This window comes from Colossoma macropomum, unplaced genomic scaffold, assembly GCF_904425465.1.
Source record: "Colossoma macropomum unplaced genomic scaffold, Colossoma_macropomum, whole genome shotgun sequence".
In the NCBI taxonomy this organism is placed as follows: Eukaryota; Metazoa; Chordata; class Actinopteri; order Characiformes; family Serrasalmidae; genus Colossoma; species Colossoma macropomum.
The window spans coordinates 23,543,297-23,569,297 of NW_023494796.1; the positions used below are offsets into that span (position 1 = coordinate 23,543,297).

The following is a 26,001-nucleotide window of genomic DNA, read 5'->3' on the forward strand; positions in this document are numbered from 1 at the left end:
AGGGTAGAGATGTGGTTTTTGTGCTGTAATGTGGGTTTCATCAGCAATGTCTACATTCCGATGAGTGTGTATGTGTATTCACAGTAAAAAACTCATACAACACACACACACACACTTTGGCAGCACTCACGGTATAGGGTTGCTCTCCATGCAGCGTGTGCCAAACCCCGGCTCATTCAGGAGGGAACGAGTCACACTCACCACCTCCGCTACAGCTGGCCCGTCAGCACTGCAACACACACACACACACACACACACATGGCTGAGTCAGGACTTTCATCCCAGTCAGACCCATCAGGGTTAAGGTTCTAATCTCCTCATTACTGCCTGCTGCTCTCACACTCACTCTCAGCAGACTGGATAAATAACACCCACCCCGGATTACAGACAGAGCAACAGACTTGGTAAATATCACAATCATAAATATGACTAGCAGCCTTGCTGAGAAGGCCAGATTGAGTAAATATTGCATTGGAGAGTTGGGCTTCTGGTACAGCACAATAATCTTTCAGATATCTGAAAACCTCGTAACTCCACTGTTTTCAGTTTATTTTTACATCATTTTGTTAGCTCTGACCGTGTCTTCAACATACGCTGGTAGTGTGAGGGGAGACGGTGTGACCGAGGAACGGGAGAGAAACCTGGGCCGGAGTTCTGGGTGGCTTTTGCCTTGAGCCAGAAGGCTAGACCCCTCAGAGGAGTATGGACCTCTGAAGTCGTGTTGTTATTCTGTGGCTGGCGTCATGCCCATATCAGGAACAAGTGACAAAAATGAATGGCATTTTTGAAAATTGTCCCTGCTGCACCCTGTGGTAAACTAAAATGTTCTAACGTCAGTCCTTATTGCAGAGAGGGACATTATAGTGGGGCTGCAGTGCATAAAGCCCTCATTAAAGAGACGAATGCACCATTTGAGAGTTCAGCGGTGCTAAAATCATTGGCACTGGTCCACAAAGATGTGGAAAAAGTGATCTGGTCAGAAGAGTCATCTATCACCATATTCTCCACAAGTAGGAGGGTGCACACCAAAAGAACACTGCTGCCTGAATGCTTGTCCCCTATAATGAAGGGGTGTGGCTGTTCTGTTAAGCTGTGGGGGGCATTTTGCTGGCATGGTTTGGTAGATGTTAGATTTAAGTGTGTTCTCTGAAGCGGATGTGTTCTCTTATTTTGACATTTAGAAAATCAACAAAACATCATTTGCCCAGAGGTGTTCAAACTTTTACTGTATAACCGTATAAGCTCTCTATGATGGCTAGGCTGGACCTGTGTGGGTGTGTACCTGTAGAAGGTGTTCTGAGGTTTTCCATACATCCATGGCTGCAGCTCCAGACTAGGATACTCCACAAATGGAGGGACAATCAGAGAGAAGATCAGAGACAAACACACAAAGAACGCCGGGAGGACCACCTACACACATGCAAACACACACACACACACACACACACACACACATATTAGTAATACTGCCTTTGTGGGGTGTTTTGTGTGCTTCTGTAAGAGTCTGAGTCAATGCTGCTTACAAATATTTTACACATAAGGGTGTTAAAATGCTTTGTTAACACTTTCAATGTATCCTGTATTCATAGTGCTTATATATGCATTCATAAGGCGTTATATGGCACATATAATACCTTATAGTGCCTGATGTAAGCTTTTAAAATTGCTTTAAGTGGTTATAGTGAAATACATAACACTTAATAAAACGACTAAACTAACACATTATAACATCTGTTCATAGAAACACTGTAAACATGAATGTAATGAATAATAACAATATAACAAGCTTCTGCTAAATTTTCTGCATTACAGCAGACTCTGGTATACAGTCAGATAAATATTTGCTGGGTATAATCACTTCTGGGACATTGGAGAAGATTCTCTGTGGAGGGAGAGAAAAAGGGCTGATTTTTGGTGGACCTGGCACCCAAAAACATAGATTTTTTTTAAAAGCATAACTTTCATACATAGTGTGATTTTGACTGAGTTTATTTAATGTTAGCTAACTGGAAACTGTCATGCTAGGTCTGTTAGCAACAGGTGCTAGGCTGTCAGCAGCTAGCAGTCAAAGCTAAATGGTTAGCAGCACAGTGAATGGCTTTATATTAGCCAGCAGACAACAACAGTAAATGACAGCAGCCTTGTTTAGGAATAGAGCTAACAGTAGCACTAAGCTAGCTTTTCTCATTACATGCTCTGAGTTTTTCTATCAAGTGTGTGGGATATGTATGTCATATAATGCCTCATAAATGCATTTATAATGAATTATGAATACAGGATTTATAGGAAGTGCTACCTAAAATTGAATAATGTATGTATCCTAAACTGAAACTGGCTTGGTTTTATTGAAACTACTTGAAAATAAATGTGTTTATGACTTTAATTCCACTACGACATAAACAGTTGCTTCATTTGTACATTCAGTGTATTTTTAGACGGAACTGGCTTGTAACTCACTTAGTCAGACTAAAGATTATCCACAAGTGGGCAGTATTAGCACTCAAACAGCTTTTGGTGCTTCACATCAGTGACAAGGTGTGTCCTTGTTAAAAGTAATTCTGAATCGTACCAAAATAATCGCAACCAAATCTCACAGTGTGGTCAGAGGTTCACATTGATAGTACTAAGGAGCTTTCTTTATCCTCACATCAAGAAGTTCATGTTTTCATTATCCTGGAGATGTTTTACCACTTTGTGGACACTAGTACTAACACTATTGATCATATTGGTAATCAAATGATCTACCAAGTATTCAGACGATTAACTGAATAAACAAACATCTTTAAAAAAAGGCCAAATAGTAAAAATTGACGTAGTGTAGCCTTTTAAAGATTTCAAAATATTTTACTGAAAAAGGCGATTTTGGAAGCGTTTGCTGCAACAGAGAGCAGGGGGAGAATTTAAATATGCATAATCATCATGAAAGCTGCTGAGCAATCATTACTGATTCATAGAGAAGGAACATTTCAATCCATTATTTTCTGAATCAAGTAATCGAGTCTAATCAAGTAATTGTGACAGTTCTACCGGGGGCCAAAACACAGTTTAAACCGTTCTGTTTTAGCTGTAAACAGTTCAGATCTCTCTGTGTGTAGATTTAGTGAGTGGTGTGCAATTAACTGGAGAAGAAGAATAGTGTGGGCTTTCAGTGCATCAGCCACTAATCAGCATCAGCAGTGTTTCTCAATCTCTCTCTGTGTCTCTCTTTCAACAGTGCTTTGCTGGCATAAACGATAAGATGTACTATTACCTCTACGGCTTACACTTCCGTCTCTCTGTCTCTCTCTCTCTGTCTGTCTGCCTCCCTCTGTCTATCTCTCTCTGCCTCAGTCCAGTTCAAGTTTGCCTTATTGACTTGACAAATTTACATTTATATATATATACATCTATATAAATAATACAAAATGTCTTTGTATGTCTGTCTCTCTCTCTCTCTTTCTCAGACAGTACTGTGTTTGTTTTGGCTGGGCTGTAAAAGGCTCTGATTAAACACTCTCAGGCAGAGTCACACCTCCTTCCACCCATCCATTCATTTCTGTCTATTCTTCCCTTCCACACCCCCATCTCTCTCTCTCTCTCTCCCTCTCTCTCTCTCTCCCTTTCCCCCCTCTTTCTTTCTCTGCCATCTCTTTCTCTCTCTCTCTCCCTCACCCCTCTGTTCACTCTGTCTTCTCAGCCTGACGGAGAGAGCATGCTAACTCCACAGTAATGTTAATGTGTGATGGCTGCGGCTGGCAGTGCTGTGCGGTGAAGAGCCTTTCACTCTGAGCTTGATTAATTACAGCAGCCGATTCAAACCTTGGCGGAAAAATGCAAATGCGGCTGCGAGCGAGAGCCTCCAGGAGAACCGACAACAGAATAATGAACAAGGGGACAGAGAAAAGGAGAAAAGGAAAGAAAAAAGACAATAGAATCTCTCTCTCCCCCCAGAGACAAATGCTGGATGACAACTATTGTCCCAGTGTAGTCTTTAGGCTCATATACAGGCAGGAAATAAGAGCAGCCGCAGAGGAATGTGCTGATTTGGGTGTATGGCTGTATTGTGTTTGTGTTACCTGAGCGATGATTCCTTTCCTGCTTCTTCGTGCGTGATGAAAACGCTTTATGAACAGGGCCAGAAACTGATGCCTGATCAGAGGCCAACCAGTAATAACGCACGAGCCTTTACCGTTTACACACACGGAGCGCTCACCGTCTACAAGACACACAAACGCACAATGTCATCACACACACATGCTCACATTCATACTAACCAAGTCTCTCCTTTTGATATTTATTGTAGCCTTCTGAACATTAAAGAGCCCATATCATACATTTATTACTTTTATTTTCTATTGTAAAATGGATAGCTCTGGTCCTAAAATCTGAGTGGCTGAGCTGCGCTCATAGCCATTATAAAATCCACGAAATTGCACATATGACCGCCTCACAACAACTGAACTCTGTCTTACTGCGTAGCGGCACGAAAAAAAACCTCTGTGCTGTTAATGATATAATCTTTGACTCTCATGCTGCTTGCATGTACTGATTAAGTAGGAACCTGTTTTCTGTTTAAACTGATGGGCTGGCAGCTTATGTTCTTAACTAGAACTAGGCTGGTCAGCTGGCTAACAGGCTAAAAGGTAGCCAACAGCCTAAACAACTCCATCATTAAAATCACAGGCTTGAATTAAAGTACTTACGATATGATTAACTGTATAACCGCAGTATGAAAGCATAAAAATGCCACTTGAATGGCTTACGTGCTTCAAATGTCCGTGTTTCAGTCAGAAGTCACGTCAAACCCAGGCTGAATGCCAAACGGCTCAGTATTCCCTAAATAGTGTGCTAGGTATGAAAGTTTAGAAATTATAGCATCTACAGCCAAAGAGTGCATCATTTATCAAGTATGGATGCGGCTGATTCCTGAATGACTGTTTCTTAGCTGTATTTAGCACGGTTGGAGGCTGAATCCAGTATTTAAATTCCTACGTAGTGTACTATGTAGTGAGCAGGGAGCCATTTCAGATACAGCCCCACCACGAGAAGAGGAGGGCTGCTGGATTGGTGCTAAATAAGACTTGCGGTGGTAATTTGGTGACCAAAAAGCATTTATAAAACAAAGGTTCTTGTATTAAAAATATTGTGTTATTATATGTTCATTCTCATATGACAAAAAGTTCAAATTTATTAAATGACCACAATATACAACAATAGATGGGCGACCAAACATTCTTATCATTCATTAGTCTATGGTTGCTCGACAATGATATCATACTCTAAAGGAACTACATTTCTTGGTGGAATACTTTTTTGTTTATGTCCATTACTATTAATAATGACTTAAATTATTGTGTATTTTATCATATTTTATGTTGGCTGCCGTTTTATGCCTAAAAACACCCTTCCCGTGATAAAATCTCTGTAACCCATGGCTTTTCATAGCTTAGTACTAAGAATTTACTCAGAATTTATTATACATAACAATTTCCCAGCCTGTCTTTATCTTTTAGAATGAAACATGCTGTTTTTGTTTTTGTGTCTTTAAGAGTGAGATATGGAAATGACCTCTGTCCTGGATGACTGGCCCTGTATTGTGCCTCGATCAAAAGGCAATCTGGGCAGAAATGTTGAATAAACTGTGAATGTGGAGTGAAATTTTATGAATGGTTGAAAGCTGTAGGTTGTTTATGTTGTATCTTTGCAGCTGTTTTGGGGATATTTTAATTTAAAGGGGTTGTTTGGTTGTTTAAACAGTGGTTGTTCCAGGTGGTTGCACTTCAGTAGGAATGGGTGGTGTGACATGTGTTCATGGTTGTGACATTACAAACCACAATGTATTCAGAATGGGCTTTTTTGCAGCTTAGATTCCATCTATAGGCCGTATGGAGTGGGGAGGAACATTTTGAAATGTTAACAGAATTTACACTGTACAATAACCTGGTTTAATTAAAAAAGCAAGGAAAATTGTAGTACTTTAATACTTGTTTTTTCAGCTTTAGCTTTGTCTTTATTTTTGGCTAAAGGGGCTCTGCTCAACAGTGGAACATGGCACTCTACATACCTGCAACTCGATTCGAGAACCTTCCCTTCTTCTCTCCTGCAGAGAGAGAAAGAAAGACAAACAGAGAGATTCAATAGGCATATTCCACACATTTCTGGATATTTCAAAAATATTTTATGTTTTAAAAAAAATTTAAAATCTTTGTCCACATCAACAAAAGATAAATAAAAATATATGAAGTCCACACACAAACGGAAAATGATTCAAAAAATGCTCGGCACAGTAGAAAGCAATAAAACCTCAGAAATCTTGAGGTCAAACACCTCAAGAAGAACAAAAAAATATGTCCAGATATGTGTGGACTGGGCCTGAGAAACAAGAAGTACACTGGCATGGTTTAAAATACTGTGTAAAAATGATAATCTGCCTGCATGTATACCAGCATGTGTGTGCGCACAGGTTTGTAGGCGTGTGTACCATGTTTAGAAGCTTCACTCTCTCTCTGCTGCATGGCTGAACTGATGCTCCGTGTTCTGGACTCTCTGGAGCTCCTCTTCCAGTCTCGCTCCAGCGCATCTTTTTTATCTGACCAAACACACATGCACTATTGTTCAGAGGTTTAGAATAACTTTGGAGTCACATTAAAATGTTTTTTGACGCAAAGCAACTCACTCACTCAGACACCCACCAAAAATCCACTCAACCGCCCACCAATCAATCCAAATATCCACCCAACTGTTCACTCAGCCCACCAACCCACCCAGATATCCACCCAACCGTCCACTCAGCCCACCAATCTATCCAGATATCCACCCAACCGTCCACTCAGCCCACCAACCCACCCAGATATCCACCCAACCGTCCACTCAGCCCATCAACCCACCCAGATATCCACCCTACCGTCCACTCAGCCCACCAGCCCACCCAGATATCCACCCAACCGTCCACTCAGCCCACCAACCCACCCAGATATCCACCCAACCGTCCACTCAGCCCATCATCCCACCCAGATGTCCACCAAACCGTCCACTTAGCCCACCAACCCACCCAGATATCCTATTAACTGTTCACTCAGCCCACCAACCCACCCAGATATCCAACCAACCGTCTACTCCACCCAACTGTCCACTCAGCCCACCAACCCACCCAGATATCCACCCAACTGTCCACTCAGCCCACCAACCCACCCAGATATCCAACCAACCGTCTACTCCACCCAACTGTCCACTCAGCCCACCAACCCACCCAGATTTCCACTCACCCACTCTCCCACTTACCTAACAACCAACCCACTTACTCACTCACTCACACACTCATCCAGGCAGCCACTCATCCATTCACCAGCCCACCCACCCACTCACTCACCGAGATTTCCACCTATATCTGCCCACTTGCCCACTCACTCACTCACTCATCCAAATGGTAACTTGTATGGAAACTGTAATGTTGTTGGTTAAATATACTCAGTCTAAAGCTCTAGTTTGCCTGGTGGGTGAGTAACACATAGCCAATAAACTGAGCACAAGGCCATTCATCATTACAGAAGCCAATGTTTTGTCCCTTTAAAACTGAAAATTTCGATTATATTTGAGTAAATGGGTTTGAACTGAAGTGAATTTATGTTGACCCCTGCAAGGACACGTCTAGTCTTTAGGAAATAATACTTATTATGAATTATGCCATGAACACACATATTTTCACACATTTTTCTTGGTTCTTTATAAAACTCTGGAAAAATATTACCCTGTTGTGTCATTCTTAGCTTCAAACACGAATACTTTTTTTAACCTAGGCACATTGTTAAAATACATGTTGAATGAAAGCATCTCAAGCTGCATTCCTGCTCCATGGTCACAGAAAGAGAGAAAAACATTACCAGTAGTTTCAACATCGACGCCCGTCTCTTCTGCCACTTTTAGAAATATCTAAAAAAGAGATATAGAAAGCTATAAACTGATAAACAGTTAATTATTGTTTACGAGCAGCCCAGGAACATTCTTTAAATAAGAATAAACACATTAAAATATTTTGTTAATCAAAATGATATCCACAATAATTACAGTAGTAACCTGAGTGTTCCATCTTAAACATATTCATTTCAGTTTCCTTCACTGAAAACAAAACCGAAAAACATATTCTCACTTTAACACTGGATATATGAGCCTGAATTGTAGATGAGAATATTGTATATGTAATTATATTGAGTTTATTAAAAGTTATATAGTGATGCCACTCCCCTTGCTGCCCTTACAATACACCCTATTGATAGAAAATGCATTTAAGTATGATTTTCAAAAAAGTGTGTATAAAAAAAGTACACAATTTTAAGGTTTACTCTTTAAACATACTTTTATGCACACTAACTGTACTGTTTGGCACAACTTATGCCAACTGAAGTGTATTTAAATTGTAATTAAGCTATGATCAAATGTATATTAAATGCATTTAGTTGTCCTTTGAGTGCTTTTCTGAACTTTAGTCACACTTAAGTAGATTTAGGCATGTATTTTGTAGACATAATTGTTATTACAGTTGGAATATATCATAAATATGTAATTGAATGACTGATACACTTCAGTGCTACTCATTGAGTGGACACAGCAGCTAAAATACATTTTAAAAATGCATTTTTAGTTATATTTCTAAATATTATTATATAAACCTAAATACTTTAAATGAAACATGCACTCAAGTGTACTTTTGTAAATAATGTATACAATTCACCATATTATTCAGAAAAACTAAGCCTGCTCTCAGCCAAAACAACAAGAAAACACTTTCACAAATGGAGTGATTCAAAGCAAATTTCAGCCAACTTTAATTAAATTTGGTCATTTATTAACCAAAGTGCTTATAAACTACCAGAAAGAGCAAGAAATAATAAAGTAGACAATGTGATTACTTTGCACTACTGTGGCATCCTGTAATACTGAAACTATTCAAATTACAGTTCTATTATCAAATAAAAAATACAATTCTAATTTAAAACACAACCAAAACACAAAATGAAGTCAGCTGTGCAGTTTCACTACCATCACTTTGCTCAAGCTCAGTTTTGGGGAGGTCCCCATAGTTGGTGCCCAGGTTTGTGAGTTTGTATGTGTTTTCATGAGAGTGTTCACAGGTCTGAGTGTGTATACCTCCTCCAGGGTGGTATCTGAAATGCCATAGCTGCTGATGCCCAGCCTCTCTCTCTCCAGGTCCAGCTCTTTGAAAAGTGAAGCGAAGGTGCCGTCTTTAGAGCCGGTGTAGGGGAGAATGTACACCAGCTCCTGACCTATGATCTCTAGAAACTCCGCCTCCGGAACATGCCTCCGCACCAGACCGCTCACATCCGCTACATCTGAACAGAGACAGAGAGTGTGTGATGGGTTTGAGAGAGTGTCTGATGTCACACTACTGACGCCACTGTGTTTATGTAAGGTGTATGAAAGAGAACTGACCTGTTGGCTCCACGCTGCAGACGCTGGCTGAGCCGATTCCTTCGTCTAGACTGCCGATGTCACTCTGCTGGACAGCACACATGCACACGATCCACACAGACACACGTACAGCAGTGTTGGTGTTATTAAGGTAATCTACAAACATGCACAGGCTAAGGGGTAGCTGAGTTGCACAAGAAAAAACTACACCCAATCTATTCTAATATTCTTTCACATCCATACAAAATAAAAATCATCTGAAATTAGGAGGGGAAAGATTGTAAACAAATAAAGTTGCATTGACACCAGCAAAAAATGCTGGAAAAGTTAAAGCAGTTACAAATAACTGTTGATTGTTTCTGATAACTTTATAGGGTTTATATTTCAGATGGTTGCTAGGGTGTTGCTAGGTGTTTGCTATAGTATTTCAGCTGGTTGTTGGGTGATTTCAAGGTCACTGCTATGGTATTGATAGTTTGTTGCTAAGGTGTTGCAAGGCAGTTGCAAAGATATTCAAAGTGGTTGCCAGCCTGTTGCTGGTTGCTAGCTGGTTTCTCTCATGGTTGCAAGGGGGTTGCTATGTGGTTGTTACAGTGTTCCAGGTGGTTGCATGGGTATTGCTAAGTGGTTGCTATGGTATCTGTGGTGGTTGCTAGAGGGTTACTAGACAAGGTGAGAAATGTCCATTGTGACGTCATTTGCGGCAGTTAAAATTTAAAATTTATGCTTCCTGAAAGGCTGAATTAGGTTTAATGGGATTCGGCAACACTCTGGAAAGCTTGTAGCAAGAGTATCTATGAAAGAATGCATAGAGGGGCAGAGCATGAATAGGTCAGTTGGCTGTGTTGTTATTAGGTCTCTCTCTCTCTCTCTCTCTCTCTCTGTTGGGAGCATTTTCTGGTCACTACAATTGGGCAACAGCAATATTGTAACTAACAAACGCATTTTTTCATAATTCAAAGACACAAGCTGTCCTCTACATTGTGTAAACGTCATAATAAGTGGTCCAAGACAAATTTTGAAAATCAGATCTTTCTAGTTTTTTAACGACACTGATAGATGTTAAGAATGTTTTTCCTTTTCCTATAAAGTCACCATCTTGGAGATGTAATCTTTTCTTACAATGACGATGATTTACTATATATTATACCTGCCTTTATCCTGCTTAGCTGGAAGCACTTTAAACTATAGCTAGACAGTTGTGGGAATTGACAATGACTACATTCTCTCTCTCTCTCTCTTTCTCTCTCTCTCTCTCTCTCCTCTGTCTGAGGATGAGGTCACCTGTGTGTCAGAGCTGTCTTTATTTTTCTTATCACTGACTTCAGCTCCATCTCATAATCAATAGAGAATTAGTCATTTGTCATGATGTAGGAGCAGCTAAATGTCAATAAGAATCTATCAAGCAGGTGCTTAATTGTATTCAGATAATAAGAAGCTTTACATCACTGTGTTACCTGAGATGTTTCATCGCAGTTAATATAATTGGACTATGGGTCTCTGGATGTTGCTTTTTGAGATTACCGAGGAATTTTTTCTGGGTGAATGGAAGTTGCTGAGCGTCTGCAATGCTGTAATTTTATGCTCCCAATGATAGTGAAGTCTGGCTAATCATAAAAGCTCTGAATGTTCTTAGTGCGGTAGTCCTTTCATATAGTTTAGGATACCTGAAACACTATGTTTTCTACACAAAACATAAAATACATTAAATGTTTCAATTATTTCAATATTTATTATAATGTTTTTTTTTATTTTAAAGGCACCACATCTTACATTTGTCTTGTATTTCATTTTTCTATTTAAGCTCCATTTACAAAGGGGAATGTCACCAATTTTTCACTGTTTCTCTATGACTAAATCAAGATGTAAATAATGTAATTTAGAGCAGTTTAATGTGAAATCTCTCTGAGAAATATTTACAGTGGTACTGACAGGAACCAGATGTCTGAATTGTGTTTAATGCCTCTAAATGCTTCCTCAAAGAAAGTTAACACATGAAATGGTTATGAAAACACTACAATGTTTTGGTCTAAAACATTTGTTTGAAACAATTCATTGTGAAGAGGGACATACAGAATGTCATAAGGCAAAATCGTCCCCAAATAAAACCTTTATTTTCCACTATTTTATCGTCGTCAACATTCAATATAAAAACTCAGAAGACGTGTAGGTTCACTGTAGTATTGTATAGTAAATAAAATGGCTATATTAGTGTTGTAGACATCATTACCCCTGGTTCCTATCACCATCACAGTAAAGAAAGAGTCTATGCCTACTATACTCCTACTACTAAAAATAATAACAACAAGTACGTTCAAGGTCACCTTCAGGACACCCGCACTATCATACCGGTTTGTACAGGTTGTTGAATTTGTCCTGATTGGTCCGTACGAGGGTGAGGTAATATCCGCTGCCATATGTTTTCTTCAGGAAGAGGGAGGAGCCACAGCAGCACACACGACCATGAGAGATGATCGCAATACGGTCCCCCAAGATATCCGCCTCATCCATGTGGTGCGTGGACAGAATGATGGTCCGGCCTGGAGGAGAAAGGGATAGACATAGAGAGAAAAATAGAGAAAGAAAAAAAAAAAAGAGAGGGAGAAAAAAATTAGGTAGAATAAAGGGAGGGGAAAAAGAGAGAGAAAAAATACAGAAAATCAAAAAAAAGACAAAGTCAGACCGAGAAACAGAGAGAGAGAGAAAGAGATAAAGAGAAAGAAGAAATACAGAGAGAAATAGTGAAAGAGAGAATGAGAGAAAGACAAAGAGAAAGAAAATTTAAAAAAATGAGAGAGAAGGAGAATTATACACCCACACTCATATATATACAATCTTTGTTGCAAGTGCATGCTTAAGTGTGGTTTAGTCCTTTGTATGACGGAGCTTTATGGAGGGGATGTAAGAGCAGAGTATAAATTAGATTAATCTTAAATACACTGTGTGTGTGTGTGTGTGTGTGTGTGTGTGCACCATCCTGGAGTGGACATCTGTTTAATCTGTATGATGGATGGTGAAAGGATCATGTGACCTGAACTGGAATAACAACCACAGACGTCAAATACACACACACACACACACGCAGGGGTCTGTCTCGCAAAGCTCATTTATCTTAAGCAGGGTTCCTGGCTAAGTTTTAGCTTCATGAAACCTAATGAATGTAGCTGCAGTCAACTCATTTAACAACGGTGGTCAACAACTTTCTCTGTTAGCCCAGCTGTGATTTTGCGGGGAAAATTTGGCAGCGGCTTTTATCAATACTTTATAACTTGGAAGTTAAGTGTATCTGAGAAACAAAAACACAGAGACATACAGACTTGAGGTTTAAAAATATTTAAACACTGATTTAAACTCTCAAGGAAAGTAGTTTTTAATATTTCATACTTAAATTATGCAATGAAAATGCTTGTATTCAAAGTAAGTACAGTATGTCTACAGTTGAATAGGAAAGAAGGAGAGAAGAAGCATTATAAGCACGATAAATTGCATCCAGGTCTTCATTAAGGTCATGGAGACTTTTTGACATAGTTTAGTGCAGAGGAAGACTTACTGTAAGCTATAAAAATGAACAAAACTTCACAGTGTAGCTAAATGCTGTCATCAGATATTATAGACATGCTGAATTCGACTCTCCTTTGTGTTCACGCAGGTATATGAACACTAGATTATGTTCACGTTTTCTGTTTTTTCCTACATTTCCATCACAAAGAAATACACAAAAACAGCTGTCACTACTAGAACACGTGCCTAAATTACTCACAGGGACAGGCACGGATAATCTACATAGAGGATAGAGGAGTCATGTATAACTAATATGACTAATGCAAGTAATAAAATCTATGTTAAGCCAAAGCCGGGTAATGTGTAACACTACTTTGTTATAGAAAAGTAACTACATTACTTTAATGCAATAACAGATCAGTCCACAAGAAGTGTGTATCTTTCACCATTCAGTGAGTTATTCATGCTCATTGTACTTCTGTACTAGTTCAGCTCCTTCGGCATTTTACTGCACTTTAATCTACATAATATTATGTTTAGAGTCAGACACACACATCCCTCATAATGTGTAAACTCTATACAGTTTTAACTAAAGCCAAGATAAACAGCTGTTTCGTTTGTTTATGTTCAATTTAGCAACCATTGTTTGTGATAATGATAGTTTCTAATTGAGACTGGAACACATTAGGAGGCACAGCAGAGGATTTAAACCTAAAAAATATGGACATTTTCAGCATTTTTGCTTTGAATTTGACAAATATTCAAATGTCAAATTTTATTTTGACAGCACACAAACACACACACACACACACACACACACACACACCCACACACACACACACACACACACCCACACACAAACACACACACCCACACAAACACACACAAACACACACACACACACACAGAGATCGGTGCACAAGAAGTGTGTATCTTGCTCCATTTAGCGAGTTATTCATGCTCATTGTACTTGTGTACTAATGCAGCTCCTTTAGCATTTTACTGCTCTTTAATGTACATGAGATTATGTTTAGAGTCAGACACACACAGATACACAGAAATCAAATTCAGAATGTTCCCTTGTTTGTTGGTCACATATTAAAATATATTCAGTTTTTAAACACGTTACATTTTTTAAATCATATGTGATTTTGCAAAGAAAACAAGCAAGAAGACAACTAACTGCAGTAAACGGTACATTTTTAAGTCAACGTTATGTCTCCTATATCCACCAGACGGCATTCAGCCTAAATTTTCAAGCGACTCCAAAAGCACACGGAGTGATTCTCAGTCTAGGGGTCACGACTCAGAAGATGGTTTAAGGACTTTTCCATGAAACCTCTCAGTGATCTCTCGCTGTCATCACACACTAAAGAGAGCGGTTGTGCTGGACTGTGGTGAAAGTTTGTAGCTGGTGTGGGCGGCTGAAGTAGCCATGTAGCAGCTTCTCTACCTTATAAATATTACATGAGTATTAGCTTACTCTGCTACAAACTAGTCAGAAAGTCTGCCAACTAAAGCACATCATTTGATTACTTCACATGATCCTTTTTAGCGTAATTCAGTTTATAAACTGAATTTATATTTCATATCACCTAATTCAGAATGACTAAGCTGCTAAATCTGTTGGATGTTCGCAAATTTACTCATAATGTGTAAAACTCTATACAGTTTTAACTAAAGCCAAGATAAACAGCTATTTTGTTTGTTTATGTTCAATTTGACAATCGTTGATTGTGATAATGTTAATGTCTAATTGGGACTGGAACACATTAGGAGGCACAGCACCTAAACCTAAAAAAATTGAGATTTTCAGCATTTTTTCATTGAATTTGAAGAATATTCGAATGTCAAATTTTATTTTGATAGCCCAAACACACACACACACACACACACACACACACAGAGATTAGTGCACAAGAAGTGTGTATCTTGCTCCATTTAGCGAGTTATTCATGCTCATTGTACTGATCCCCTCTGTGACATTCATACATACACCTACATCTACAGGGAGCACAGCCCTCCAGAGAGAGAGAGAGAGAGAGAGAGAGAGAGAGAGAGAGAGACAGAGAGAGACAGAGAGAGAGAGAGAGAGAGAGAGATGGCTGTGGTTAGCAGGTTTGATTTATGATGTGTTATATCAGAGAGCGCAGTGATCGATCATGGACAGGCGAAACACTGCAGTTTTTCAGCCTTACACCCACACACACACACACACACACACACACACCTGTTTCCATTAATGATGCAATGTTTTCCAAAGCTGTGACTCAAGGTAAAGAAAAGAGATGGAGGTTTCACTCTGCTGGGTGTGTGTGTGTGTGTGTGTGTGTGTGTCACGGACGCTGGTAAAAATTTTGGGCCCCTTGAAACTTTCGTGAGCCTTTTGCCTCACCCTATTTCCCTCAGCAGAACCCATCACTGCATGAAAACTTGCCAGAATTTTCATAATACCCATATCCTTTATTCTGTTGTAGCTCCATAACTCCAACTCTTACTCAGCAAGCTGTGAATTACCTATTTTTAGTACTTTATTGTACTGAGTCTCTAATGCACAATTTCTACTTATTTGCAGAGTTCAACATATCGGACAAAAAAAAAACAAAATATAAAACGTGCTAAAACGTTATTTATGTTTTATTTTTTTTCCAGTATTTTAAAGTCAGCAAATAAGCAAATACAGATGTATTACTTATTTTCACTTGGAAAATCAACAAAACACATAATTTGATGGGGGTGTCAAAACTTGCATACAACTGTATAAAAACATGACTGCATATCAATTTTTTGTGTCCAACTGACAGAAATTTTCAGCTGAATTGTCTGTCTAGTAAAGCCCAGATGCAATTAGGATGTGGTTTAATTTGGTGATCTAATACTAATGCGATAAATTAATAAAACATTTTAATTTTACATGTACAATTTTGCCTGTCAGTTTTGCTACAGTCATGCACAGTCATTACTCAAACGCTGTTCTTCCACCGTTCACAGCAGCATCAGTCTCTATATGGCTTTAAATAATGAGCCTTTCATTTTAGAAAACCCTTCAGAACAAAGAGCTACACTCAGTAAATGCAGTGTTTTAAGGAAAGAGGAAAAACAGCTTGATACAGTCTATATAGCAAGTACGCTAGCTTTTGCAGTAGCTAATTTAGCTGAAGTTGTGAGCTAATCTAGCCATAGTTTTACTATTGATTAGCTATTAGACTATCTAGCTAGCAAACTAATCCACTGTTTTAGGTTGTTGTGCTTCTTTTCTTTCAAACATGACATTTTGTCTGTGTAGCGCTTTAGTTCTGTCCGTCAGTCTGAGAGTTCTTCTGTAATGAAAGGTTTGTTATTTGCAGCTATGTCAAACTTGACAGGTTTATTTGCAATACCTGTAGCCAATAATAGAGCAAAAAGCCACGAGATGTCGTACGTTACTGCAATGTTTTCATGGGAAGGGTGTTCTTATCCACGACACAAAGCGGTGGCCAACATAAAATATGATAAAACACAATTTTTCAGAAAATAAGTTATTATGAATAATAATCGACACAAACAGATGTAGTTCCTTTAGAGTATGGTATCATTGCCAAGCCACCATGTACCGCTGAATGAGGAAAACATTCGTCCATCGCTGTATACTGCAGTCATTTCGTGAACTTTTTCATTTTTTTCATATAATAATTAACATATGATAACACATCACTGTTTAATGCAAACACTTTTGTATTATAAGTACTTTTTGGTCACCAAGTTACCTTCACTGATTTTATTTAGCACTCTGTTCTCAAGCTGGAGCTGAAATTCGAATGGCTCCCTGCTCCCTACATAGTGCACTACATAGGATTTTAAATACTGGATCCTGCAGCCCAACAGTGCAAAATATGCTAAGAAACAGTCATTTGGGACTCAGCCACATCCATACTCAATAAATGATGCACTATTTGGCTGTAGAGGACAGAACCTCTAAACTTTTATAGCTAGCAAACTATTGAGGAAGTACGGAGCCATTTGGGATTCAGCCTGGGTTTGACGCTAAACTGAAACACGGACATTTGAAGTGTGTAATCCATTCAAGTGACAATTTTAGACTTTTACAGTGCCATTTTACAGGTAATCATATGGTAAGTACTTTAATTCAAGCCTATGATAATGGTGGTGTTGTTTAGGCTGCTACCTTTTAGTCTATTAGCTAGCTAACCAGCCTAGTTCTAGTTAAGAACATAAGTTGCCAGACCCTCAGTTTAAACAAAAAAAAAATGGGTTCTTACTTCATCAATATTTATTTATAGTTGGTCCATGCGAGCAGCACAAGAGTCACAGATTATTTCATTAACAGCACAAGGGGTTTTTTTTCATGCCTTGGTGCAGTAATACACAATTCAGCTGTTGTGAGGTGTTCATAGTCGTGCATACATCGTAGATTTTACAAAGGCTTCAAATATGGCTCAGCCAATCAGCTTTTGGGAACAGATCCGTTTCAGAATAAGATTTAACCAACATTTTCTTTGAACATCTTTGCTCTCTGATCATGGTTACAACAGTGCAGTTGACTGGTTAGTAGTTATCTGTACTCTGGGACATAATGCTTCCTAGCCGGGCCACCCAAGCTGAGGCCAGCCACACCCCCCAAAATGAAACTCTGACACAGACTTTTAGTGGTAATGTCACTGGAGACTCTTAATGCATTTTTCTCATTGACTTCATTCAGCAGAGACACTGTGGTATATGGGAAAAGGTGACAACAACTTCCTTTAGACTTGCATACACACAAAAAAAGTTGTGGCAGAGTTTAAACTTCATGACAAGCGAACTTCGTTAAGTGCCCTTAGTCTAAATATTGTATTAGTCTTCTACAAAACACTACACTTAACAAACCTTAAGTGGCAGCAAACAGATCGGTTAACTCATATAACTAGTGAGCTCATCAGGAAAAAAACTGAATGCATCTACACACAACCTCGTTCTGTTACTGCTACTCTAAATGAAACAACACAGAACAGCGTATCAAGGTATAGAGAGGCGTCGGAGAAATAGTCTGGCCAAAATCAAACTGACAGAGTTTTTCCTCTTGCCCCAAATGTAGTCAATCAGCCAAGGCATGCTTCGTGTTTCCAGTCCTTTAAAGAACATTCAGTGAAAGGGCCCGTCTTGTGGGAAACTGCATTTTCCTTCAGCCATAGCCACCATTACGCTGAGGGCTTTCATTTATTGTACAAGTAGAAAGTTATCATTTTCTTGCATCGTCAGAAAACCAGAGAATTTATTGAAAGAACTGCCACTCTGTTATGTCCACTGAGCGAGTCCAAAATGAGTGGGTTAATGAATGTGTGTTTTACCATTCTTATATAGATGAATGTACTCATGTCCTGAACACAGAACAGCATAAATTATTTTACAAAGTTAAATTCATTAGAAAGTTACAGTTTATAATGGTGCCTCATGTACATTTATGACGTCAGTGAGCTCGAACCACTTTAAGCAGCCGAGGAGCCAATCGGTTTGCCAACCAATTAGCACTCAGTATCAGTAATGCCAACCTTTTAGCACTTAGTAGCAGTAATGCTTGAGATGTACAAGCCACCCAGGTAAGTTTTTGTGAAATACTGAAATATATCCTTTTATTTCCTAAAATTAAGAGCCATTTAGCTCCATTCACCCCCATTCATTGAGGACTTGCTCGTGAGCACCCTCTAGTGTTTTACAGTCATATTTTTGATATAATGGGAGAAACAGAAAGTGGCCAGACTCTCCTTCAACTAGCTCTGAGAAAACCTCAATCATCCAGCCACTTATACTAAAACAGTATTTAGTTACATTATTTTGTGCAATGTGACGTGGAGTAAATGCTGTTATTACTCATCATAAGACTGTCAATTCTGGTCTTAAATATTGATTGCCTGAGCCACGATTAAAGTCATTGTACCCAATATTTGCACACCCACATCTACCTTACAACTAAATTCTGTATTGCTATGCCAAGTCACTAAAAATACCCAGTTTGGGGAAAAAAATAGAATGGACAACACTGGAAAATGCATAGAGGTGCTAATGAAAATTAGCTTTGTCATGGTGGTAGTAATTTGATGAGCAAAGGTTTCTGCATTAGACTTCAGATTTAAATTTTTAAAGGGTGACCCTGCAACTGGAGGGTTATAGGTTCAAACCCCAGGATTGACTAGGATATCTGGTGCACCTGGTTTTACACTTGGGCAAGGCATTCAACCTCACCACTGCCCAAGGCGATGCTGCTCTGCTGGCGACCCTGTGCTGCTCCCAGACTGGAAGTGGTTGGGCAGCAAAATGACAAATGACAAAAAAGTACATGTAATAAAAAAACTGCTATTTTATGATACATTTTTTATTATATGGCAAAAAGTTTAGAAGATAAACTGACTGTTATTGTCCGCTTTCAGCAGTCCATGGCTGCTTGGCCACAATAACACACTAAATGACCTACATTTCTTGACACACTAATTATTGCTAAAGCAATACGTCACTTGAAGCTGTGCATTACAGTGATTTTATCATGTGTAAAGCAGTTTAATAACTTTACCCATGATAAAACCACTGTAACGCACAGCCTGTCTTAGTTTATTGCTTTAGTTTTCATAGCAGGTTTCAGTTTCGCACTTGAGCTACAAAACTAGTGTAGCTAACAAGTAATGGAAGCTTCTGTCCACCGATTAGCATTGTGCAAACTGTGTGCCTAAATCGTCACACTTGTCTTAAAGTGGTTAAATGATCTAGATTTGATAATGTGGTTTCTGGCACTGTGTGCTGTGCTGTTATCTATAAAAAATGGACAAAAGTAGCACAGTATTAGCAGTAAAGACTGCATTTGTCTGTTCTTTTGTCCATTTGTATAGATAACAGTAAGTCACACAACATCAGAAACCACATACTAAACTCTACTTAAGGTTACTTAACAACTAACACACATTTGATTTAGGCTTGCAGTGTGCCCAATGCAGACTGACGTCTATTAGCTTTCACTACTTAGCTACATTATCCTCATTAGCTCCAGTGCAAAAGTAAAGAAGCTAAACATGTCTTGGTTGATCTATTACACTTGAGGTAAGATAGAGAATCTATATAAATATGTTTTTTCCCCTATCCCTTCTGCTTTTCCTTTTAAGAATAACGACTGGTGTATATTTAGCCAGGTTCAACCTGATTGTGTGGAATTAGCAGAGACGAGACGAGTTTCATGATTATCTTATCAGCGAGCGCGAACGTGTTCATTATTAATTTAGTGCAGTGTAATGTATTACGGTACGGGTGATTAGGCTGAGTCTGCACTGCCCTCCTCATTATCAGGCCACTTACTCTTCCTTCATGGCCGAAATTGTGGCCAAAGCTTCAATAACAGCCAACTTCCGTGAGGCTGATGGATTTTCGGCCTGATCTAGGCTGGATTTTCAACGGGAGCTCATGGACAGATCGTCGCTGGTGGAGTAAATTAGCCACCGTGTGGAAAACATGTCCACAGAGCGCTATCTTAATTTGCTTATTGACTTTTAAACACAACTGCAGCACAGGGTTCGCAGTATGTCTCTTTAATGTGAAATGATACCGATCATTGCTTGAATGTTTTCGCAGCTTGTTGCCCGCAGCGGCTGAGCAAACGATCTCCCGTGAACTGTGCCAGTCAATAGGGTGGAAATCCATATATTCATTAAGAGCAGACTGAGAGTTGAGGAGCATTATCTTTAGCAGCTTTCTGAAGAAATCAGCTAGAGCTTCTGAAACGAACAATCTGCTAAACAACCTGTTAAAAATGTGCCTGCCTTTCTCTCGTAGGGGTGCTATTGATTTCCTGGTGCTGATACTTTTAGTTAAAGAAGAGCACAGAACAATCCTTTTCTTTAGTATGCCTTGCTGCAGAAAGGCAATTGCACATTGCAAAACAGTCCTGCTTGTGGGACGATGATTCAAAAGCAGCTGTCTTCCTAAATTAAACTCAACCGTATCACCACTAGCACCTCAAAAAAGGAAAGATATTCTTAATTGTACGTTTACATTTGCAAGCAAATTTGGACCATTTAGACTGGTTCAAATGTGCACACAATGTTAGGGCAGCTGGTGTGAAAGGTACACTTGTGCTTAATCAAGAAGACACTCAGGTTTCTTACACACACAGTCTAAAAGCATTTATAACCTAGAAATAAGAGATAGCAGAGCACAGCCTACTGCAGGATACTACATGGATATTTTATGTAGCTAAACAGGCTCAAGTGATCATGCTTTTACTCTTCTTATTCCCATAACAACATCACCTGCAAATTTTGACAGCAAGCAGAGAGATATTTCTCTCGATTCACCATGACAACTGTTTTTGTTCCAAGCTATTTTTTCCACCACAAGTTTTTTTTTTATTACTGAACAGTGTGCATCAGTCACAGAACTCACCTCATTATTATTTTAATCACCCACTCTTTGAAGCATGTAAATAACACTGAGAGCTAGCCAGGTTAAGTACAGCCTCCACACGGCGGAGTTTGTTTTAACCCAGTGTTGCAACTAAGCCTTCTCTAGTAAACAAGTCAATAGATACCCTCCATATAAATTTAAACAGGGAATTTTTTGGACGTTTTTTTATTTAGCACTTTTATTGTGCTCATATTTATTCTGTTTGGTAGTCAAAAATAAATTTACTGTATTCAGCACTGCGTTTTTGTTCTTTACTAATATTGTGTTTTTTGATGCATATCATTTTTGCATTGATTTACCAAAGCTTTTAGCGACGGTTACAAAAGGCCCCTTTGTCTGTTATGATAAACCCCTCATATGGGGATATTTGTTATATTTGCACTCGCACTACTTGCAGCTAAATTGCTCATCAGCAGTTGAAAAGTTTGTTTTCATTTGTAGTGGAGATGTGCAAGTTCTCAAATACTAATAATTAAATAATTAAAATAATTAAAATTATTCAGCAAAAAATGAAGCGCACTGTGCCCGCTCTCCCCCAGGCATGTGCCGATAAAGAAGTTTAATATCACAATAATTACCTAACTCTTTTTCACGGTTTATGATATCACAATATCGCATATAGAAAAAGAAACAGTACATGTATAAGATTATACGTGGCGTTCTGAATGTCATTTTTAATAGTAATTATGCCTTTGTGGTTATTTCTTTTTGGTGATCTACGTCTTTGAAAAAAACTCAAACCACTTTCAATTTGTAAACTGATTTCTGCAATCCTGTTTTGTGAAAGTCTTGATGGGCATCGTGTCTTTGGTTTTTCATTCTGGATTGCAGACCCTTTAGCTAGCTAGGGTTCTCTTTCATTTGGACAGGCCATTGTAGATACTCTGTAGATGCTTACCTAGCATTTAGTGTACATCCAACCACATATCTACTACATTCGCTTCATTGTTCAATAATTGTGATCCTAATCCTGACCTTAACCTAAACTCATAACCTAATCTTAACACTTACCCTGGTCCTAATCCTAACCCTAGCGCTGTTGAGCTGTCAGTTTGTTTGTTACCAATGTGAATATATGTAGACGGTCTATACAGCGCAGTGGGACTGCACATGAAATATAAAAGGCTAGCACGCCGTCGTAACCGTGAGCTGTGAAGGTGCTCAGACCAGTAATGCCAGAATCATGCTCAACGCAAGTCCACGAACATAAATGACAACACCCAGCCAGTGCGCTGCAAAGGCACAGTCCTTCAGTATAAACTCAAAATGCGTTTACACATTACTGTGGTAGTTTAAACACTCAGTACTCGAGGAGGTGATACAGGACAACTCATAGTGTCTGTCATAGATCTACTATTGTTCCACCAGCCACAACTTTTAAAGATGTTTATAGTGGAAGAATACACGCTGCTTTATTTGTTCTATTGGAATAAAGGGGCAATGATGTACTAAATTTATGCTTATATAAACAACCCAGTTCGGTGAAATTCTGGTCCAACTGCTGGTCTGCCATGACAGTTGACCAGATAAAAGTACAATGGTGGTACACAACAGCTTGGCTGTCACTATAGCATCCCGCGGTGCAATGCTCAGAACACAGTTGCTCTTGGGTTGCGTCATGAATTGCGCTGGACACGGTTTGGAATGCACAACAATAACAATAACAACAAAGACAAAAAGGTACTGTTAAAATTGCCAATGTAAAATGGCACCAATATCACTTTTTTATTTTATTTTGGTAAACGCTGTCTCACAAAATGTTCTGTGTAACAACATACTAAGCTTGAATGAATTGCATTTACTTGTTTTATGTATTGGATTTTGTGTACTTTTTGGTTGTGTGTGTGTGTATTATCATTTTTGATGCTATAAAAACCTATTTTTGTTTATTTACTACTATTCACTATTTTAGAACTAGTAATGAGACCTATATTTACCAACAGCAGTAAATACCAAGTATTTTTATTGAGCAAACTAGTCAAACCAGGACTGAACTACATGCAGATAAACCTATGGTGTACACATAATCACGCCAAAGCTTCTCTGGTTTAGCAACAACAATGCTGAATGTTGTTTCACATCCAAAATTCTCAAGACATCTGTCTCATATGTGTGTCCCATACACTTATGCTTACATGCCAGAACATCAGACACTTCTAGCTCTACTCAGTGTTTTTGTGTTTTCTGTGAAACTAATACCTTAGGAAGAATTCCAGCTGTTATATTACCCCCTACCACTGCCTTCTAATAGAAACAGCGGGCTTACAGTTTTTGCCATGTGCATTTTTATGCTGATACCAACACTGTGTTTAATTGTCAGTATCGGCACCGACTGTGACGTGGTAAACCAATGCAGTATTTGTATTTGTGCAGCCCCATTTCGGAAACTGTACTGCTTTCACATTTGTTTGGAAGCTGCTCTGGATGGGTGCATCTACCTAATTTTATGTGGCCAGTGGTGATAATAACCTTAGGCTTTGATCTAACATTGAATATAAATAAATATGATTACAGATGCAGGGGAGAAGTGAATATAGAGGCACAGTCTTTCTCTTGGAATATATGCACTGTGAGTACTGATGATCCCTGTGGATCTAACTAATATAAATCCACATTCAAAGTAAAGGAAGCACTGGGAACTGTCTAATTACAAGCCAATGAAATACTGAAGTTATCTGTCAGCTCTGCTCTAAGATGAGAGAATATATTTACCAGCCACTTTATTAAAAATATAATGATGAATGGGGCTCAGGGGGCCTTACAGACTGTGCATGACAACAGATGAACTCCAGGCTGTTATTCAGTGAACCTATAGGGCAGGTGGAGCTCATAAAGTGGATGGTCAGAATAGATCAAGTTGCAGTTAATGGTAGTGATGCACTGAGACCACTTTTTACCCTTCCGATACAGATACAGATACCTGATCCTTAAATATCAGACGATACTGAGTACTGATACCAATACTACCTCTGTCTTAACTAATAAGCTCATTAGTCTTGATATTCATACACTTTTTTGTCTTTTTTTTGGCAAAAGCTATGTTCTGTGTCACTACGCTTAAATGGCACTTAATTGTTGGTTGACTGACGCAACAGGCTGCGAGACACACTAGCCTGGCTAGTGGGCTGCTATTCTAAAGGCTAAACTTAAAGATTACCATTCCCCCATGAGACCAGCAGTTCCTTCCATATGACTCCCTAATGTTCACTTCCTCAATAAGAACTCGGACTAACATTACATCAGACTGTAAACGACTTCACAGTGGGAGATGAGGGATTACTGAAAAAAAAGCGGCTCAGCCACTGAGGTTAGCCTGCTTTTGTTAGCATGCTTTACACTGTTTGTGTTTTTTAACACGCTTATTTGTGGCGTACCAGTGAAATAAATACCTTAGAAAGAATTCCAGTGGGTATATCACCCACTACCATTGTCTTTACATGAAATATTGGCTTTACAAATCTTTACTGTTGCTTGTCAACCCATACTGCCAATGATTTGTAGTTCCATCTACTTGTGTGCATGCGCATCGGAAATTGCTTTGTGGTATCGGGCATAGGTATCAGTATCGCCATCGACAATAACGCATTTAAGTGCAGCCCGAGTGGTGACAGCAACAGCATGGTCACTATGGTCATAACTGACTAATTATTTCTCACTTGTTTCTCTTTGGAATATGTCGAGGAAATTCTGTTAAAACTTCTAAATGTTCAGTCCCATACCACATCTGTGTAATTAATTCATGTAATTCATTATGTAATTATGTAATTAATTATGAAATTATGAAACTATGTAATTTAAATGGTATAGCAGAACAAAAGTAAACACCTTTAGACTTTGAAAGGTTCAGCAGCATCTGTATGTTGTCAGTGGCCACAAATAAGTGTTAGTATACAGTTCTATACTGACCCGTTTTATATTTAAGCAGCAGCTCCCAGATTCCTCTTCTCGCATATGGATCCACTCCAGCAGTGGGTTCGTCCAGGATGACCACATTGGACCCGCCGACAAACGCAATGGCGACTGATAACTTCCTCTGCATCCCACCTGTCCACAAACAAAAAGAAAGGCTCTAAAGGATGCTTAGTGAACCTTATGGAACCGAGCATCTTGCCGGCGATCCATTCAGATAATTTGTTGATGGCCCTTTTAACACGTTTATATCTGCTGTCCATGTTGGGCACACTGAAATGCATCTAAGTGTACAAGGCTTGCACAAGGCTTCCTTTACGGTTGGATATACTGTGAATGTGCAGTCAGATTAGTAAGAACTTTTTATTTTGTTAAATCAGAGTAACGACAAAATGCAAGTGATTTGTGACATATTCCATTTCATATTTGCTTGTGCATGATGTAGTTTTTGATAGAAACTGAATAAAAATCTATGAATTTCCAGCTTTATTAGATCACATTCCTTACATTTAAAATAAATGCTACAACAGCGCTGATGCATTAACATAGAAGAGCAGATTAAAGGGCAGAAACAGACATGTTTTTGCATTTATCAAAATTTTATCAAAATGTCTTTCTTGGAATGAAGAGCAGGTTTCATCCAAACATTTTCTTTTCCAAACTATCGCTAAAGAGGAGCTCCAACATTTTTTCTAAAGTTCTGCATTACTCAAGCTTTAAAATGTAAACAAAGTCATTCAGAGTGGATTGAGATGAAGTGCTTCA

The 26,001-nt window shown here is 38.9% G+C and overlaps 1 protein-coding gene across 3 annotated transcripts in view; it reads right to left on the minus strand.

Moving 5' to 3' along the window:
• LOC118816660 (phospholipid-transporting ATPase ABCA1-like) overlaps nt 1-26,001 on the minus strand; it is a 249,179-nt gene that overhangs the window by 93,848 nt on the left and 129,330 nt on the right. For 2 of the 3 annotated variants that reach the window (XM_036583170.1, XM_036583168.1), the window contains 10 exons: nt 25,234-25,371; nt 11,755-11,945; nt 9,427-9,493; nt 9,124-9,326; nt 7,860-7,908; nt 6,461-6,568; nt 6,044-6,079; nt 4,056-4,195; nt 1,283-1,410; nt 131-229 (listed from right to left, as the gene is read on the minus strand). In XM_036583170.1, coding sequence (XP_036439063.1) covers nt 131-229; nt 1,283-1,410; nt 4,056-4,195; nt 6,044-6,079; nt 6,461-6,568; nt 7,860-7,908; nt 9,124-9,326; nt 9,427-9,493; nt 11,755-11,945; nt 25,234-25,371 — 1,159 coding nt within the window. The remainder of the gene's footprint in view (nt 1-130; nt 230-1,282; nt 1,411-4,055; nt 4,196-6,043; nt 6,080-6,460; nt 6,569-7,859; nt 7,909-9,123; nt 9,327-9,426; nt 9,494-11,754; nt 11,946-25,233; nt 25,372-26,001) is intronic. The other variant, XM_036583169.1, reaches the window with a different exon arrangement.